This window comes from Amblyomma mixtum, chromosome 3, assembly GCF_055824585.1.
Source record: "Amblyomma mixtum isolate Tamu chromosome 3, ASM5582458v1, whole genome shotgun sequence".
Lineage (NCBI taxonomy): Eukaryota > Metazoa > Arthropoda > Arachnida > Ixodida > Ixodidae > Amblyomma > Amblyomma mixtum.
In genome coordinates this window covers 323,289,846-323,310,172 of record NC_143014.1, presented here as the reverse complement: position 1 = coordinate 323,310,172, position 20,327 = coordinate 323,289,846, and the positions used below count along the sequence as shown (strand labels likewise).

Below are 20,327 nucleotides of genomic sequence, written 5' to 3'. Positions count from 1 at the left end.
TACTGACAAGCATAGATCTATTTTCTTTTTTTTTCTCGGCTATGCTTCCCAGCCGCGGCAAATGGAATATTATGCCTATTTCGGACTGTGCAAGGCAGCGGCGATGACAGCTAGGCTGCACGGCGCGACTGCTAAGACGAAGCCAGAACAAGGAGGAGCAGCAATATGGCAAAGGGCTAACGTGTACAGTCCGAGAGTGACTGCCTGATTAGTCAAACTACATATAAGTACCATCTCCGGGCGAAAAGGACAATTTTGGAAGACTGGGAAAATAAGCTACGAGAAGAAAGACATGGACAAAACGCTTCGACGGCAACGCCTCGTAGCTGGCCGCCGTCGCCCTGAGGTTCATGCACATAGGTTTCGGCCGCAAAGACCGAAACGCGACTGTTACTGTTACTTACAGTAACATCAACCATCGCCAGAAATAATAGCACAGCTCAGCAGTGCCACTTCTCGTAAGGTCATAGTAAAAATAATAACTGCTGCATGTAATCCTTACACATAAGTTGCGCAAAAGAACACGAAGGAAGAGTACAAAATGCGCCATGTGCTCTTACACAAACAAATGTAAAAGCTACAGCTCGGCCAGCAGTTGCCAAGCGGAACACGACGCGAACCAGGCGCGAAACATATATTCCACTGCAAAATGTATAGCTCTCGTCCTCACATGCCATGCCTCTCTTAGCGATGTAAACACCATCCGGATTCGAACATCTGGCGAAAAGCCTCTTATCGGCTGCCACCGTGATGGCTGTTGACTCGGCTGTTGACCCACAAGACGCGAGCTCGATCTCTGCCGCGGCGGTCGCATTTCGATGGAGGCGATATGCTAGAGGCTCGTGTATTGTGCGATGTCAGTGCGCGTTAAATGAGCCACAGGTGGTTGAAACTGTCCGCGGACCTCCACTATGGAGTCCCTCAAAACCTCGGTCGCTCTGGGACGTTAAACTCCATACACCGCCACTATATAGAGTGCAGCTGAAAACAAGCAAAGGACCACACGTGCACTTGCCTGGAACGAGCATGACGCCAGGTCCAATTTGCCGCCAAGAACCGGGCACGCGCACACTGCGTCTTTAAGTGCGCTGAGGGTGTCGCCCTGAAGCGTGTACATTCTTGCTGCACCAAGGTGAGGTACGTTAACTAGGCAACGCGGCATCGCGGGGCAGAATCGTACGCACGTGGTTGCACGCACTTCCAAACAGCAGGCTCTGACAGATGCAGCAACCTGTTGCAGCGGCGACGGCACCAAGAAGAAAACAACACCATGTGACCGTAGCAAAACAAGAGGTAGTCGCGAAACTTCTCACACACAGCATGCAAAGAATATTAGCAAATTAAATAAACTTGAAAATATTAGGACTACACCGATGTTTATGCCATCTATAGCTAAAACAAAAAACACAACTGCGCAGTTTTTGCGGCAAATTGCGTTAAGTGTTTTACAAATCCGTCCATAGGTGTCGCAACAACTTAAAAGTTAAAATTGATAGAGAACTATGGAACTAGTTTGAGTCTTTACTGAGAGGACTAAGACTCCCAATAGGCCTTGCGAAAGCGAGCGTGGCCAGGGCGAGGGCCTCTCCCGGGTTTTCCTTCCTACATGCTTGCGTTCTTTTCGTTCTCGAAAGGCCGATCATGGGTTGGTGCGTTGCTCTTGGGCAGTGTCGTCGGTGTATTAAGGCTCAAACTGCGCAGGCGGACTTGCAAAGCTAAGAAGATCCTAGCAGTACCGCCTTAGAAGGGATACAACTAAGGTAAGCATCGTGAAAGTCAACTTTTGCTCCTATTTGCGTTGAAGCCATTTCGTACGACCCCAGAGTTACCGTGTTTACTTGCATATTGGTCAATTTGGTCACATTAATCATTGTCATAAATAGCACAACCGTGCGAGGCATGCTATAGGTGGGTGTTTATTGCTTTCCATGGCCTGTGGTTCCACCCCCCCCCCCCCCCCCGACTCCGCGTTTCCCGCGACGACGCCAACGACGCCCCGAAAGCGCGCTTCAGCGAGCGCCTTCTTGCCCGCTGCCGTTAGGCCGAGAGTAGGGAAGTGCCGCCTGCTTTGTGGGATAAGCGGCAGTCGCCCGACCCGGGGACTTTCAACCTGCATGCCGCGGTGGCTCAGTGGTTAGAGCGCTTGGCTACTGAGCTGGAGTACGCGGGTTCGAACCCGAGCGCGGGGGCAGCGTCTCGATGGAGGCGAAACGCAAAAGGCGCCCGTGTACTGTGCGATGTCAGTGCACGTTAAAGATCCCCAGGTGGACGAAATTATTTAGACCTCCACTACGACACCTTTCCTGTTTCAGTCCCTCCTTCCTTCCTTCCCTTACAGTGCGGTTCAGGTGTCCACCGAGATATGCAAGACAGATACTGCTACCTCTCCTCAAAAAACAACCAACCAACCTGATTGATAGCAGCCTGAAAATTCATGGAGGAGCTTCACTGAGGGTCCCACCTTTCCGTTTCCATGTTTGTAGCCAGTTTGGCTGAAAAAGAGTTTCAACAGTGTGAGTTAACAAAAAAAGAAAAAGTCAGGTCTGCCTGTATGCAAGTAAATAGGGTAGTAAGTAAAGTATTTTGCTATATTGCAGCATGGAAAAAAGCAAACAGAAATGTAAATTATGCATGTTCTGTTAATTTTATTTTTGTGTTCATGTGCTAGCATACAATGCTCATGTGAGGTTGAGTGTTACCTCAGTCATGTTGTGCACAATTTGGTTATTTGTATGACAGCTGTGAATTTTGTCAGCAGACAATTACTACATGCATATAAAGGAAGTTGGCCATTATTGCTACTAAGGAAAACATAGCCAGATGTTTTTAATTTTTGTTTTGGTGAATGGAAATATGTGGTGTAATAATTTTGCACCTCAAAAATAATTGCTTGGAAGGTAGAAGAAAAGATAATCACGTGCTGTTGGTAGGAGCTCAGCACATGGCCTCCTTATTCAGCGAATGTCGCGGGAAATGTTTGCTTGTCTTTTTGTGCTCTATGAGGCATTTACAAAAATGAAGATGTGATTAGCACTCGCACACAGCGGCTTGCTCATGGTTCCAAAAACAATTTCAGCTGATAACAGAATTCTTTTTGTATTGCAACACCATAAATTCATCCATGAAAATGATTTGCTTCCATGGAGATTTCTAATCCATTCCACAAAACGGACCGGTGTTTACATTGACAACTCTTTTTGATGGGCAATAGAAGCCACGAAAAATTTTTTTAAACCAATCATTTGTCTTTTCAGATGCCAGGAATCTTTATTTTTATTTATTTACAATACCCCTAAGGGCCCTCGTGCGAGGGTATTACATAGGGGGGGGGGGGGGGGCGATACAAGCATAAAAATATGGCACAGGAATTTGAACAAAATACACGTAATAATGAATTAAAACTAGTAATGTACACAAATAATAACAACAAACAACACAGAATAAAATACTCAGTAAATGCACATAATACAACAAAAATATCAAATCTGTTAGTCCATGGTTTGCTTTAACGAATGCTGAAACGATTGTGGGTTAACCTCAGTCTGCTTCTTTCGTTGTCCACGATGTGCCTGTCACCAATTCTCCTTAAAGACACTCTTTAGGCACCTGCGCACTGCCCATGGCCATGAGACAAATTGGGTGTATGGCTTGAGTGGCTGCATGCAAACGTTTCGCCACTTCGTTTCCTACAAGAAGCATGTATACCGAAAACATGCTTCTTGCTTGGGAGGAATATGCTCCCGTGGCATTGTGCAGGCGGCGATGGCACGAAGTGATACAAATGCTGCACCTGACGTGCCTCCAGATCATGAAGAACCCTTAGACGGGGAGGCTGAACAGCATGACTCCAGTTCAAGTGACTTTGGTTATCAACTGGCAAAGCTACTTTTCAAGTGGAAGGAAGGAAGGCGGCTACCTGAATCCACTGTGCATGAGTTAGCCAACGATATTATTGATTTCGTGGAAACCATTGCAGACCACCAGCACACACAACCTCAAGACGGGCCAGCCATCAGCGTAAAAGAAATTTGCGAGCAGCAACTTGACCAGCTGCGTACAAAATCTGGCCGAACAACCTATTGGAAGGCGCATTTTCCACTTGTTGAATCCCGTACTGTAGTGTTGCATGGAAGTGACACCATGGAATACGTTCCTCTCTGTGAAGTGCTCAAGTGCATTCTTGAACGTTCAGAACTTCCAAATCAGTTCAGCATTGACTCCTGTACAGATGGTTTTATGCATTCAGTATTTGATGGAAGTGCTTTTCAAAACCATGAGTATTTTGTAGGCAATACAAGTAAACTTTGCTTGCAATTGTACAGTGATGAGTTCGAAGTCTGCAACCCACTGGGCAGAAAGAGGGGAAAGCATAAAATGACAGCTGTCTACTTCTCAGTGCTAAATTTTCATGCAAAGTTGCGGTCAGCACTGTCAAATATTCACCTCATACTACTTGTCAAAGATAAACACATAGCCACTTATGGATTTTCTAAAATTCTTGAGCCATTCATCACAGATATCAGGACACTAGCAAATCACGGCATAACTGTGAATGGAAACCTTGTAAAGGGATCTGTCTTCATTTTCACTGGTGACAATTTATCTAGCCATAGAATTGGAGGCTTCAAATGTACATTCAGCCAAGGAAGAATTTGTAGGTACTGCATGGCTCTGCGGACCGAAACTGACTATAAACATTTGGAAGGTGATTTTGTGCTTCGCTCACCTCAAGGGCACAAGCACCACTTGAGTATGCTGAGCGCAGGGCTGCCGACTCTGCCATTGTATGGGGTCAAGGCGCCATGTGCTCTTTCGTGCCCTGGCTTTGATCCGACACAACACCTTCCACCAGATATAATGCATGGCCTACATGAAGGGGTGCTACCATTTGCTCTGCGGCATATAATATCTTCATTAATTGAAAAACGGTTCTTTTCACTCACTGATTTGAACAAAAGCGTTTCAGAATGGGTTTATGATCCACATGACATCCGCAACAAACCAGAGCCCATTGCTAAGCCATATCTTCAAGGAAAAGCAGTTTTAAAAAGGGTCGGCAACACAAGTATTTTGCCTCTTTCGCTACCTAACCTTTTTTGTTGGGGATAGCGTTCCTTCAGACAGTGCAGTTCGGCAGCTTTGCCTACTTCTCCGAGAAATTGTTGATGTCGTCATGAGCCAAAAAATTCCTGCTTCACATGTTGCCTACTTGCAAAGGAAGATTCATTTTTTTTGTCTTGACTTTAAGGAATTGTTTCCATCAGCATCACTTCCGTGTAAAATGCACTACCTTATACACTACCCTTCAGATATAGAGAAATTTCGACCATTAAGCCTGCTATGGGCTATGCGGTTCGAGGCCAAGCACCAGTATTTTAAAGATATTGCTAGAAAAATACGGAACTGGAAGAATCTCTCTCACAGTCTTGCAATGAGGCATCAGTTCTTGCAGAGTTTTTTTCATTTGCTGCAGGTGATGACAATCTCCCCGTAATATAGGCGTGAAGAGTGTGCTGTATGAGCATCTTCCTCGCTGTGTTAAAGAGTTCATAACTGAGAATAACCTTGAATCCACGAACACATTGGTTGTCAAATCTGTAATTGTTGATGGCAGGACATACAGTGCAGGATGCTGCCTTGTCAGAAGTGTTCCAGAAGATAGTCTCCCAGAATTTTTACTTGTGTGTCAACTATTTTATGTGAACAAGGTGTTATTGGTTATGGCTAAACTGCTCGAGACTGTCTGTTTTGATGAGCATTTCCATGTATATGTTGTCAGTCCTGTTGAAGAGTACAGTGTTCTGACTTCATTTTCAGAGTTTGACATAGAGCCGTTGTACATGCGGGAACACAAGGGCCGGAGTGTTGTAAACACTCGCCATTCATTGTTTTGAGTCTTAATGCAACAGGACTTGCTTAAGCAAAACTACAACATTGAACTGTATTGTCTAACTTCATTTGTTATGCACACTTGTAATTGCTTGCATCCTACTAGTTTTCAGGTGACAACTGTTTTTGTGAGTCATGCACAAAACTTCACTAATGACATTGCGTGCAATAATGACAGATGTCAGCTTTGTTAGATTTTGGGAACCTATGAAATCGGAAGCAGAAGTTGTACTGTCCACTGTGCAAACATTTATCGCTTGTATTTGCTGCTACTATAAATTACATGAGTAATATGTACACATAATCGCTATACATTTTCAACAATAAGGAATGACAAAGCAAACTAGTATTTTGCAAGGCAAATAAATATGTATTCTGCAAAAAGGATATTGGCTGTATTTCTCGCCTTGTTATTCGTTTAGATATTTGGTTATATCTTGATTATATCTATGTGTACATTAATAAATATACTCAGTTCCATGCACACCCTTTTCAGCACTTCAGCACCCATTAGTTGTAGCACCGTTCTTGCTCCCTCGTTTACACCCTTCTGGTAAATGCACCCTTTGCTTCCTGCTCGTAGGGTGCTGCAGATCAATAGGGTGCTCAAAGGGTGTGAAATAGGGTGTAAATTTATGGCGCACCCTTTTTTGCACCCTTAAGGGTGAGAAATTGTTTAGTGTGTAGATACGTGCGGACAAGATTCAAGCAGCAGCGCGCTCAGATTCAAGATTCAAGCAGAAAAGAGAAGAGGCAATGGAGGGTTTACGGAATGCCAAAGAAGTGGAGAGATGCATGTGTACTTCGGATGCATTCTTTGAAAGTGTATGTAGGAGGCGCCACCTAGGGGGCTTTATTTTTCTATACGTTTTTATTTATCAAATGAATACACCTTATGAATGTTTTTATTTAAAACTAACAGATGTAGCGTTGTACAAACAAAGTAAGTACTTTGTACTCAAGTAGTCTTACTGGCAAATCATAAGGCTATTACAAATTATTTTCATAACAAAACGAAATATTCGGTCAGCTGCACATTTTTCGCACAAGGTGCACAACGTTTACGTTTTTCTTTTGTGTGTGACGGTTTTTGGGCAACTTAGCTTCCTGAGGTGCCGTATTATCTCATTGTTGCATCTTGTTGCGAGTCGGTCATCCGTTGTCTTCTGGCATCTCGGCTCTCTTGCGCTCCGACATGAGTCCCAAGTCGCCAAAAATATATCGTTCAAAAAGAATACGAGGAGGTTTTGAAGAAGCACGGCGAGTGCCGGTCAAATCTCCGTCTGCGCGCTTGAAGACTCGCGCCAGCAAGAGGTCAGGCAGCGAAGCTTCCGACGTTAGCACCCCTCCAATCCAGCTACCGGCCGGAGCAAGCAAGCGACCTAGGAGCGAAATCTGCACGGCCGGCTCTTGCACCAGTAGCAGCGTACAAAGTGCTTCGTCGCTACTGCCAGACTCGACGGTATCTTCTGCGCAGGGTGATCTGGACGAGCCCGATTTTTCGTCGGAGAGCAGCACACATACCGCAAGCGGAAGGACAAGTGACTATACCTCGTCCTCGGACAAATCCGATGACGAAAGTGTGTCCCCGAACAGCCCAGCGGTCAGTGTGGAATTAGGCGGGATTCATGAAAACGCTCGCGGGCATTTTCATAACTACCTCTCAGCAGCACAGGAGCTAGCTGCCATAGCTAGGGAACACAATTTGACCCACGCATGCATATATGATATGCTTGCTTTCTGCCGTTGGCGTGGCATTGCGGAGCTACCTAGAGACGCAAAAACCATCATGCAGACGCCGTGGACAGCTCACCTGGAACGCTGATTCCTTTGCTCATTTCGGCCTTGCTGAGGAAATTCAGCAGGCGGTTGGGCAATTACCTGTTCCTGCAACTATCAATCTTCAGGCAAATATCTATGGATTGCGCCTGCATAATGATGTTTGGAGAATGATGTTTGGAGTAGCCAAAATGGAGTAGCCAGAATGATGTTTGTAGAAGCCAAACATCATAATGGCCGATACTATGCAGAATCACGAATTTTAAGGGGTCCACACCATTCATGGTGAGCGCGTACTGTGGCGCAGGGAAACCGCCCTGTCTGCAGGAATACTTTTCACCTTTTTTGGAAGAAGTCCGCAGCCTTACATGCAATGGAATCATCGTGAGAGGGGTTAACATCAGCGTGAGCTTAACAGCTGTCATGTGTGATGCCCCTGCGAGAAGCTTTGTCAAGGCCATCACTGGGCACACAGGATACTATGCCTGTGAAAGATGTAACCAAAAAGGCCGTTACTTCGAAAACAGACTCACTTTCCCTGACCTGAATGCTCAGCCGCGAACCGGTGCCTCATTTCGGCTCCAGGGTGACCAGCGGCACAACACAGGTGTTTCGCCCTTTACATCCTTCTATATCGATAGGGTGGAATTTTTCCCTACCGAATATATGCACTTAGTCTGTCTGAGTGTCATGCGGAGGCTCATGAGAAACTGGGTGTGTCAGGGACATGGTGCTAGATTGAGCGGTGCTGACCGGATTGAGCTCAACAGGCTGCGCGAAGCAGCCGCAGGCTTCCCAAGCTCCTTCCAGCTGAAGCCAAGGGGGTCGGAAAAGCCAGACCGCTGGAAAGCGACAGAGTTCCGGACATTCCTGCTTTAAATGGTACCCACAGTTCTCAAATCCATCCTTTCTGACGAGCTGTACTAACACTTTCTACTTGTGCATGTAGCTGCTCGCATCTTTGCCTCTCCAGAACACTGCACAGCTCTGAACCAGTTCGCAAAGGATCTCCTCAGATACTTTGTGGAAGAGTTTGGCAAGCTGTACGGAGAAAAACTGGTTTACAATGTACATACACTAGCTCACTTCGCAGAACAGTGCTTGAAGCACGGCCCCGTTGGGAGTTTCAGTGCTTTTCCGTTTGAAAGTTACCTTAGGAAAGTGACGAAAATGCTGCGGACGACTACTAAGCCTCTCGTCCAACTGAGCAGAAGGATATCTGAAGTAAGGCATTGTGTGCGCTGGTGTACAGAAGTGGAGCGGCTCACAAAAGTTGGTGACTGCTTTGTGACTGAGAGCTGTGCTGTTGTCGTCACTGCAATTATGCACGACAATGTTAAAGCTGATATCTTTCCAAATGGAAAGGATTTTTTCAAAACACCGATACCCTCCTCGAGGCTGAACATCTCGCGTTTCAGGGTTGCTGCTCAACGAACCAAGATCTGGCCTCTCTCATACTTCAAGGGCAAAGTGCAATGCGTGAAGCTTAAGCACAAGCGGAATCATGGAATTTTTCCATTGCTTCACATTCAATGAAACCGGTGTAGTCGGAGCCTTGAGCAGTATATGTGCCTGCATCAAAGGAGCGGCCTTAACCGTGCCATCATGTTGGGTTTTGGGTTCATCTTGAATGCCCAGTTTTCTTCAGTAGCCACTGAAATCCTAGCGCTTACCAAAAAGAGACTTCCGTACTTTACCTCCATCAAAATGCAGCCTGGAATTAGTTTGGATTCTTGCTGAATTCCATAGGCACGTGACACCACGACGAGTGAACAGCCAGGACTAACGCAATGAAGTTATGCCACAAGTTACTGAACGATGTTTACTGACAGAGCTCCGGAATATGCATATTCCACCTGAGGCACATACACTGAAATACATGGAGTGCTTTTGTCTTCAATATTGATGCTGATGCCGGATACTTGTGCGTTGACATCTCAAGTCTCGCGGCAGCAAGAGGATGGGCAGCAAAGCTTCCGACATTAGTACCTGTCCACTCCAACTACCACCCGGAGCAAGCAATCGACCCAGGAGCGAAGTCTTCGAACTTGGAAGATAAAAGACCTTTTCAGGGCCACCCAAATGTCCTGGCAGGGCTGCAGCTGCGCCTCTGATAACTTCGCATTTCCCTCAAAAATGCTCTAAATGCCAAACCACAGGGCAGTGTTTCTTTGGTGTCGCATCAGCGTCTCAGCTACTGGAATCGCCACAGGCGACATTTCGATGCTAGGAAGGTGTTTGTATAAGTGAAAACGCTTTCCAAGCACTGGAATGTTGCCTCCAGTGATGCCGCTGATGCGATGCCTAAGAATCGCTGCCTTGCGTTCCGGCCTTTATTAGTTTACAGTATAAAACACAATTGTTATTTTACTGTGAAGGATATTCAGCATGCAGTTTTCTGCATTAGCACGAATTTATGGTTGCCCTTTATAGAGCAACAGGACACAGGTCAAACTTTTTTTAGGTGTTGGCAAATAAAAACACTCAACCTGTATACCATATTTTTGAGTGCTGAAAACTACAAAATAATGTAACAAACCATTCAGCGTGTTTTCATCTTTCACGTCCTGTATGTTGTATTGTTAAAAGTAAAAGTGTACATTATGACAAGGCTCATTTTGAAAACAAAGTTTTGTTTTAAATACTTCACCACACTAACATTTTTCCATCAATCATTAGAATCATAGTACATTATTCACCAATTTTCTTTCATAACGTGATTTCTTCTACATGTCTAAAAGACTGTGGTACAAATATGTACTTGACGTCTTTTTAGAAAGACACCTTCTTCTACAACAATAGTGACTGAAAACGCTTGGAAGTGGTGCGATTCTACTAGGACAATCATTTTTAAGGCAATTTTAACATTGAAATGTTAGAGGAAGCATTGTGGTCCATGCCTCACAAAGGAATATGAAGTGAAACTGTTTGTTGCACGCAACCTAGTATAATGCTGCAAAGTGATAGTATTGACGCAATTGCATAAAATGTGAATATAAAGTTATATTCACTAAAAAAGCAATTAACTTACATAATGAATCTAGACAGAATATTGAGCAAACATATTCAGTAATATTCTAAATTGATCAACCCCACAAAATAAATAAAGTAATTAAAAAAAAAATTCCCCTGTGCCCCTTGGCTTCTGTGGCTGTTTGCTTCTGTCACTAGACAGAATATGAGAAGATATGAGGGATATTCAATTGCTTTACATCCTGGGGTTTTAATGCTCGTTTTCTTGTGAACGGATTGTTCTGCTTTGTAGATCACACTAGAAAAAATGAATTTCTTAATTCATGCCATCAGATTGCTGACTGTTTTCATGATGAAAGTTTTATGTGCAAAGACAGTTAATTGCCTCGAAAGTATGCATCAACACTTGTGAGTAAATATTCTGAACGCCTTTTTTTAGAGAGCCTTTTGCAAACTTCATCACTTCATGAAGTGTGGGGTCTCTTGTGCAAAGCTTCACGACATGAAATTTACCTCGTGACCATAATCAGTAAACGCTCTCAAAAGAAACTAAGGTGTGCAAAATGCGTCTACATTACAGGGTCTATGATTATGACAGGAGGCTTAGGCTTTTTATTACAAATATAACTTACAGGCATGTTGGTGCTGACGGTGATACTAGCCCCATAGCGCTTTCGGTATCAATGGCGCGGCATTTGAAGAGATTTGCGTCAGAGGAGACGACCCGTCTCGCGCTGGTTTTGATAAGGCAGCGCGACATGGGAAGCATTCCGCAGGCAGTGTTTGATAATGCGCCGGTGCATGTGACGCACCAGCTTTGTTTGCTTCTTTTTGCCTCTGGTGTAATATTGTTTGCTCGAAAAACGCACCCTCTTCAAACGGCTGGGCTATAAATACCGCAGTACATGTTGCCAGAACAAAATACGTTCCACAAAACCGTGTTATAAAATAGCGACATCAACTCCATGCATACCGTACTGTGGTGATGGCTGCATGTTGGTCTAATGTGTCAGATATGAGAGATTTTCTTCAAGCTCTTTGCCGCGACAGCGTATACGGCTTGCTTGGTGGAAAAGCCCTCGTAGTTGTAGTTGTCGGCACCGCGCCTCAGAAAAAATCGTGTCATGCCAAGCGTTTACCGATCAGTGTTCCGAATAGTGTCATACGATTCAGCGATTCTTGCAGCATAAACTTAAGCTGAGCCTATATCTAGAGACGAATTTGAACCCGCAACCTATTATCGGGGGCTTTGGGTGTCCGCAGAGATATGCGAGACTATGTTAATTAGTGCGTTATTATGCCATTCCTCAAATCGAAATTTTATTTTCTTGATTACGGCACCTCTTTTTTTCTTTGCATACCATAATTACAAAAGGCGCCGCTTTTCAAAATTCGTATACCTTCGTGAATGTATCTGACCTCTGCTCACTTTCGCGCGATCAATTACATCGCGCTCTTGATTTTAATTTCGCGTCAGTGTTCGACGCTAGCGCTGTTGTTGGTCATGAAAGAAGAAATAAACAAACAAGTCCGAATATTGAAAAAAACAGATCGAGAGAAATAACCACCGACAATCACAGGGACATCCTTCGGTGTGTCGTGGAGTGGCACTGCCAGTACAGGGAAAACAGCGGACAAGTAGGGCCATCGTTGCGGGTGTAAGGAGGCGGCATTGCCTACATGGGGACGACATCGGACATTTAGTGCCATCGTTGGAGGTGTAACTAATCGGCATTGCCAATATGGGGACGACAGCTTACATTTAAGGCCATCGTTAGAGGTATAACCAAGCGGCATTGCCAATAAGGGGACGACAGCGGACATTTAGGGCCATCGTTGGAGGTGTAACTAAGCGACATTGCCAATATGGGGAAAAGATAGGACAAGCAGGGTCATTGTTGGAAATGGCTTATTGTGGCAATGTCAATATGGGGACAATGAAGTCAACATTGGCCCTGTATAGGGCCACACATAGCCAAAAGACTCCGAATAATGGGCCGATGGTTTGTGCTGCCTAGGTGAGCGCGGATGCTCGGGTCCATGGTGACGAACTGCTCACGAAATATTGACGACGCGATGAGCAGCTTGGCGGTACCCAAGCCAAAAACAACAAAGGAAAGTGTTGATTTGGTGGATTTAACTTTTCGCTGGGTTTTCAGGCAAGCCTAACGGTTTATAGTATAAACGATATGAAACAACCTGCTGTTTAATGTGTTCATCTTGATTCCTGGCTCTTTTTACTTCTCTTTTGCTGATCTGTTCGTGCTACACATCTAATTATTTTTCCATATCGGTTTGCATAATGAATAGATTATTTCCAGTATGTTCATAACGTGTCCCCCAGCTGCCGCGGTGGCTGAGTGGTTGAGAGAGAGGCGGATTCAGTCCCGGCCACGGAGGTTGAATTTCGATGGAGGCGAAATTCTAGACGCCCGTGTACTATGCGATGCAAGTGCAGGTTAAAGAACCACAGGTGATCGAAATTTTAGGAGCTATTCACTACGGCGTCCCTCATAGCCTGATTGGCTTTGGGACGTTAAAGCCCTATAAACCAAACCGAACCATAATGTGTCTTATCTGTTTTACTATTTCAGCGCCAAATGCTTTTAGCCCTGATTTCGGCAAATTCAGGCGAACATTTTCCAGAAGCGAGGGGAAGGTTACGCCCTCTCGTGGAGATCAGATGCACCGAGGACGAGAAACGTGGAAGGTGGCATCAATTATGAACAAATGGGATTGAAAAGTGGTTGTACGGTCGCGTTTTGATGGAGGTGACTCACAATAGGCATCCATGTGCTGTGCGGTGTAAGTACAGGTTAAATATTCCCAGGCGGTCAAAATTATTCCGGTTACCTCCACTATAGCATCTCTTCCTTCCTTTCTTCTTTCAGTCCGTACTTTATCAGTTCCGTTATGGTGCGGTTCGGGTGTCCTCCGAGATATGTGACACAGTTACTGCATTTCATCATCATCGTATATGAAACAACCACTGCAGGGCAAAGGCCTCTCCCATGTCTCCAATTAATCCTGTCCTTCGCCAGCCGCGGCCACCAATTCCCGCAAATTTCTTATCCTCATCCGCCCACCTAATTTTCTGCCGCCCCTGCTACGCTTGCCTTATCTTGGAATCCACTACGTTACCCTTAAGGACGAGCGGTTACCTTGCCTTCGCATTACATGCCCTGCCCAAGCCCACTTCTTCCTCTTGATTTCAACTAGGATATCATTAACGCGCGTTCTCTCACCCACTCCGCCCGCTTCCGCACTGCATTTACTTTCCCCGAAAAAACACAATTCAATGCCTGACTTAAATGGGTCGCAGTCTGCGATCACGTCAAACATTCTTACGCCCTCCACCGGACGCACATAATTCCGACACTCTCTCGCGCTGTGTGTTTTAATAGGTTGTCGCTCTTGTTAGGGGTCTTTTGCGTAAATCCTCGTCTTCCTTAAATTTCATTCATGGGAGAGGGAGGGTAGGCAGATGGTTTCTAGACACTCACAAAGTGAACAAGGGAAGGGAAAGCCTCGGAATGCATGTCAGCGTTTAGACAAGAGTACCTGTCTTCGTCTGGGCAAAGTGTTCACCATTGGCGGGGTTTAATCGGATTCCGAGGAGGAAGAACCGGTGCGGGGGAGGAGGGCGTGAGGTGGGAAAGGGCCATGGGTGGGAAGGTGTTCTTATTCATGCATAATTGCTAAAGACGATTAGCCAGTTCACGTGCAAAACTATAAAAAAAGCCAGTTCAACAGAAATGAATTCCGGGATGGGGCGCATGGAGAGAGAGTGAACATCGGCTTGAAAGGCCGTCTGTCCAGCTGTGACAGGACGCTTGGTAAGACCGCCTGCATTGATCTGCGAAACTAATCAATCTAATTTCGCTCTCTTTCTGGGCCATTGCATGTTTAGGCAACTTGTCTTGTTTTCACTTTATTTTATTTGTCTTCTTGCTCTTCCCATTCACCATTTTGTTGACCACGGCCTCAACAAATGCATTTTCTTCTCGTCTGCGATATTCTCCTGCGCCCGTGGTCGCGGCCAGCTCACAAGAAACAACTCCGAATCCCTTTTATTGTAAACTCTAACGAAATGAAATAAAATAAACAAAAAATGGAGAGGAAGCCCGCACCCAACCAGAGGTTATCGCAGGCGATCCAATTAAACATAAAAGAAAAGGGGCCAACGCCCAAAAGAAAATTTAAGAAGAACCAATTACAAGAGAGGAAAAAAAAGGCACAAATGATGGTCGGGGAAAAGTGAATTTTAAGACAAGGCGCCCCTGAAGGATTACGAAGGACGAAATGAACATGAAACAGGGATGGGTCCCGCGTGCCTAGTTTCTTCTGACAGGCTCGCAGGCGGCCAGGAGGATGGAAGGTGCGGGGATCTGTAAGAAGGAAGAAGAGACAGGAAAAGAAAGCGAGGAGAAAAAAACAAACGAACAAACAGGAGGTACTGAGCTTAAGAAAGCAGAAGGGGTACATGAAAAAAGGGAAATAGAAAAGAGGATCAAGTAAATAACAAAAGGCAGGTAAAAAACAAACAAAGGAATATAGCGAGCGAAATTCATAAAAAAACAATGAAACATGAGAGGAAAGAAAAGGAATGGCAACAAAAAAATTAAAAATAAAAGTGAAAAAAAAACGAAAAGCAAACAAAACAAAGACTGCTTGTGCACGCAAAGCCTGCAGATATCATGGTACACATACCATCCACATGCCCGTGAGGCAGGGGCAGGGCCACAGCCCACCAATATTGGCCATCTGGTGCCCCCGACCACATGAGACATGGGGAGGCGCAGAAATGGCAGGGAGGTCTACGAGCCATCCGGGCGGGAATAAAGACGAGAGAAAGGTGAAAGAAGGGAAGAAACGCGAACAGCAACGCGAATAAGCAACGCACGAGACTGAGGGGAACCTAGTAAAGAGGGGAAGTCATGAGGGGAAAGAAAGTGCCGATAGCCTGGAAGCCGTGCTGCTACGTCTGCGGTGAGAGGGCAGGCACGCAGGTAATGGAGAACATCCCCCACAGCTGCCCCGCATGGACAAGAAGGCGAAGGAAGGAGGGCAAAACGATGGAAGTACGAGGGAAAACGACCGTGGCCAGTTAGGAGAGGGACAAGAGATCGGGGTAGAGGGAAAGAGCGGGAGACGGTTAATAGAGGGAACAAAAACAGCCAGGAGGGTGTCCGAATGTTCCGCGGTCCAGGTGTCCGACCAAAGCCTGAGTACGGTGGTACGCATGCGAGTGCGCACTGACAAGGGTGACAGCCACGACGGCCGCAAGAGGCCACGCGCCGACGCCAGAGAGGCGGCCCAGTCAGCGAGCTCGTTGCCCCAGACACCACAATAGGCGGGGACATGTTAGAGGAAGACAGGACGCTGCAGAGAAATTGCAGCAAGAGTGCGCTTGATGTCTCGGACGCGTAAGTCGTTAGTAGAAAGAGATTGAAGAGCCTGAAGGAGAGAAAGGCAATCAGAGTAGACATGCAGGGGTAAAGGAGAGGGGGCGCGCCGGGCGTAACAATAGGCCTCATGAAACGCAACAGCCTCCGCGCAGAAGGCACTAGAGGCTGTCTCTAGACGAAACCGGCCCACGTTCCGCAGCGCGCCAGAAGATGAGAATGCGACGTAAGCAGCACCCGCAGAGTGGGATGTATCAGAGCCATCCGTGAATATATGAAGGCCGGGAAGGAAGGACTGAGAGGGAAAGTGAGAAGGGAGAAGACGGGCGAAGGAGAATAAGGAAGCCAGGGGCCGAATCCACGAAAGAGTTCGCTTTGGAACGCGTTCGCTTTGCCGTGACGTCAGTTTGACGTTGGCATCGGCGGGAGAGGGAGGGAGGAACACTGCGGGAGGACAAGGGGGCAGGCAACAGCCAATCGGCTTTGTTGGGCGGTCCCATCTCGGTTGCTTGTATTTTTAAGGGGCCATATGCTAACTTCTTTGCGTTTTTAACCTCTAAATGAATGCGTTTGGCTACAGTACTGCAAATTTATTACTCAGAGCCTATAAAATAAGCATAAAATTTATTTTGAGACGTTTCAATGCTTCTTGATTGGTTTGTCTTCTTTTGCTTTCCCGAGAGGGCGCTCTCAATTGTGTTGTTTTATTTTGTGTTCGCGAGAGGGCGATAGGCATTTTGAATTTGCGCGGGAGACTTTTCACGTGTCAGCATTTGTCAGCTTGACATTTTCACTAGTCATAAAAGCCTGCGTCTCGCCGGGGCTAAGATTCTTGGGCGCACTTATGGCGATCATCGTACCGTCGACGCACCCCACGACGCCGGGGATGAGACCACGCTCCAAAAACTCTGCCTTGGCGCGGGACTTCTCCTCGGGAGTCGAAGGAAACAACACGCAGTTTTTCCCCGTGCCGACACGCACGATTGCCTGAGCGACGGCCAAAATCGTCTGGCTCACAGACGACTGCGGGAGTCGTATGGTTGCGTCGCTGCCGACTGCCGCCTGGAAGCCCCCGGTAGCGAAGAACCGTAGGGCGCAGAGTACTTTGCGCTCTGTTGTGAGCGCACTTTTCCTCGTTGGTCCAAGGTGGGGTTTGAGATCTTCGCATAGCTGGCGTACAAGTAGCTTCCACAGCCTGAAGTGCCTTCGGAAAGCATCGTCAGGCATGCCGAAAGGATTGTCATGCACGCGCGACCGCCGAGGCCGCCGATCACATTCGCTGAGCACCGCGAACAACAGCGGGGCGGCGGGAGGTACCGGCATGTCTCTCCTCGCGCTGAAGCGAACGCCACTTTCAGAGTTCCGCACACAGCGACCGAACGCGTTCTCTTTCACTTGATTGACATGTCCCGTGACGTAAACAAAATCCGTGTTCCCGCCTCCCTGAAGTGACGTCACCGCCAGCGGTGACGACACACGACCAATGGAGCGAGGTGGCAAGAGAGAAAGCGAACGCGTTCCAAAGCGAACTCTTTCGTGGATTCGGCCCCAGAGAGGGATGGTCGCCCCAGGGATCAAAGCGGGGCAAGATATCAGATGGTAGATAAGTGTGACCTCCAAAGGTGACAGGATCTACACCGTTTAAAAGGTTGTATTTCGCACAGAGGCGATCCAATTCTAAGGGAAGAGGGGGTACCCGGAGGAGCACCTGAAGTGCAGCCGTGCGCGTTGTGCGGAAAGCCCCTGTGATAGCGAGAAGAGGGACGCGCTGCACAGAAACAACCTTCTCCCGAAGGCGGGAATTGGCGCTGCGAGACCACCAAGCGGGCGCGGCAAAAGTTAAAGCGGGTTGTATTACTTGGAAATAAAGCCTACGTAGAGAACAGGGAGGGAGGGAACGATGGAACGACAGAAATGAGACAAGGCGCGAAGTGAGGATCTCTGCCTTGTCGCGGAGGAAGTTAGCTTGAGGTAGAAAAGTGAGGTGGCGGTCGAAGACAACGCCTAAAATTTTGAGTTCCTGTTTGAAACTTAAGGGGCGGCCCGAAAAGCGCACGGTGGGATTACGCTTTTTCATTCCGCTCACGCCATGGGAAAACAGCATACAAAATGTTTTTGGCCATGAGATTGTCACCCGCGAATCAGCGGCCCAACAGGCTATTCTGTCAAGAACCTCGGCACACAGCTGCTCCAGCTCGTGGCGCGTGCGGTCCGGAACCAGCAGAATGGTATCATCGGCATACGCCTGTATTGTCACGCCAGGAGGCATTGGACATTCGACAAGGCTTGCGATTATCACATTCCACAAAAGGGGTGAGACGGGGGATCCCTGAGGGCTGCCGAGAGTGGGATTGGCAGACACCTCCTCACCAGTGCGTGTACGGTAGACTACCGTGCGCTGCGAAAGAAAGGAGCGCAAGAGTTGATATAGGTTGGAAGGGAGACCGCGGCTGCGAAAGAAGCGAAGAACGAGGGGGTGCCAAACGCTATCAAACGCACCCTGAAAATCAACTGATATAAGAACTACGGGCGTGCGGGATATGCGGAAATTTTCCAGGGCCATTCGCAACGAGGCCAGGGCTTGCGCCAGCCTATGCCTCCCCCCAAGTCATAACTGAAATTTATGCGCTATTTTCCCAAACATCTGCCCACGCCTGCTTCACGCACTGCCTCATTGTTTCCGCCTGCCATTTTGAGGCGCTTCACATAAATCGACTTCCTGAACTCCGGATTCACGGCAACCACATCCCTCTCAACCTCGTTGCTCTTATTCCGCCGGTACTCTGCATGCTACGAACTGCACTCGCGATGATACTGCCCGCTTAATTTCAACGACATATGTTAATCGCTGAAGTACTCTTGCTATGTAACCCTTGGGAAAATAACTCAGCCCTGACGCTACCATTACAAGGCTGTGCGCTGAAGCATTGAAAAATAATTTTATTTGCTTCTTGCAGCATTGCATTTAAACTCCTTAACCGGAATTTCTGGAATGCGAATCACCTATTTCCTTTCAGCCTCTCCATTGTACCTCTCTCCCACATTCTAGTCAGCAGAGATAAGCAGCTGTGTACTTTTTACCTCTCACTTTTCCCCACAAGCTTGCTGTTATCACAGGAAGTCACACTATTTTGTCCGTTCTTCCTGCTGTGATTCCTTCACTTCCACCTTCTCTATATCCATTATCCTATCCTGCCTCCTAAGTCAGTACTTATGCACAGCTGTTCCTGCCTGACCTACTTCCTCACCATTGGCTGGGCCAGTGCAGATCCCACGCACGTTTTTTGCAGTACAACATCCGCCATTGCAGCTTGAAATCGCAGTGATGAGAACTTCATTTTTTTTCCACTTTTTCCTTAATTTTCGGCCGCTTACAACTCCAGCTATCTTTCCAGAGCATCCGCCAGCGGCGCTCGTATGGCGTTTTCTCCATCTACTCCGTCCAGTCGAGGACACGATCCGGAAGACCTTGCCATGGAATCCGCTCCTTGTGCGTCATCGACCGAATTAAACATCCTCTCTTCTAAACTCAGCAAGATCTCGTAGTGTGTACCCCTCACTTGGTTGGTTGGTTTATGGGGTTTAACGTCCCAAAGCGACTAAGGCTATGAGAGACGCTGTAGTGGAGGGCTCCGGAAATTTCGACCACCTGCGGTTCTTTAACGTGCACTGACATCGCACAGTACACGGGCCTCGAATTTCTCCTCCAAAGAAATTCAACCGCCGCGGCCGGGATCGAACCCGCGTCTTTCGGGACAGCAGTCGAGCACCATAGCCACTGAGCCACCGCGACGGCGTACCCCTCACTTGATTTTTCTCAGACACCTTAGCCGCCATAGCACTACCTGGTTATTGTTAACTGAAAAGTTTCCACAATATCTTCGGGCTCAACGCCACGCGCTCACACGTATTAAATTGAATTGCTAACTGCAAACACTGAGTCTAGCGCGGAAAACAAATAGGCCACATCTGGCAATTAATTTTTTCCACCGAAGCTTACAACTGCCGTGGAAAGAACAGAAGCACAATCGCACCCTCAGAAAGAGGATGACACAGTTTGTAAAGAAAATCGAAGCCTACGTGGTCGAGCTCGAAAGACACCAGTGGGGCCTGTTATGCGAAAGCATGAACGGGCACCTGGGTAAGAAAAACACGTGGCTACTCCTACGACACTTACTCGACCCAACACAGACCAAAACGGCTCGAAGCAAAAGACACGCACATGCAAGCAATAATGAAGACATAACCAAAGAACTCTAGAATAGGTATCTGAATACCATG

The 20,327-nt window shown here is 46.9% G+C and overlaps 1 protein-coding gene and 1 long non-coding RNA gene across 2 annotated transcripts in view; one reads left to right on the top strand and one right to left on the bottom strand.

The window, feature by feature from the left end:
- LOC149355777 (uncharacterized) overlaps nucleotides 1–20,327 on the bottom strand; it is a 104,003-nt gene that overhangs the window by 43,706 nt on the left and 39,970 nt on the right. The window lies entirely within an intron of this gene.
- LOC149355778 (uncharacterized) lies at nucleotides 3,538–8,547 on the top strand (the record flags this gene model as incomplete). The annotated part of the gene is made up of 2 exons (XM_089575351.1): nucleotides 3,538–4,928; nucleotides 8,406–8,547. Coding segments are annotated over 2 exons (1,533 nt in total), but the record flags the coding sequence as incomplete, so codon positions are not given.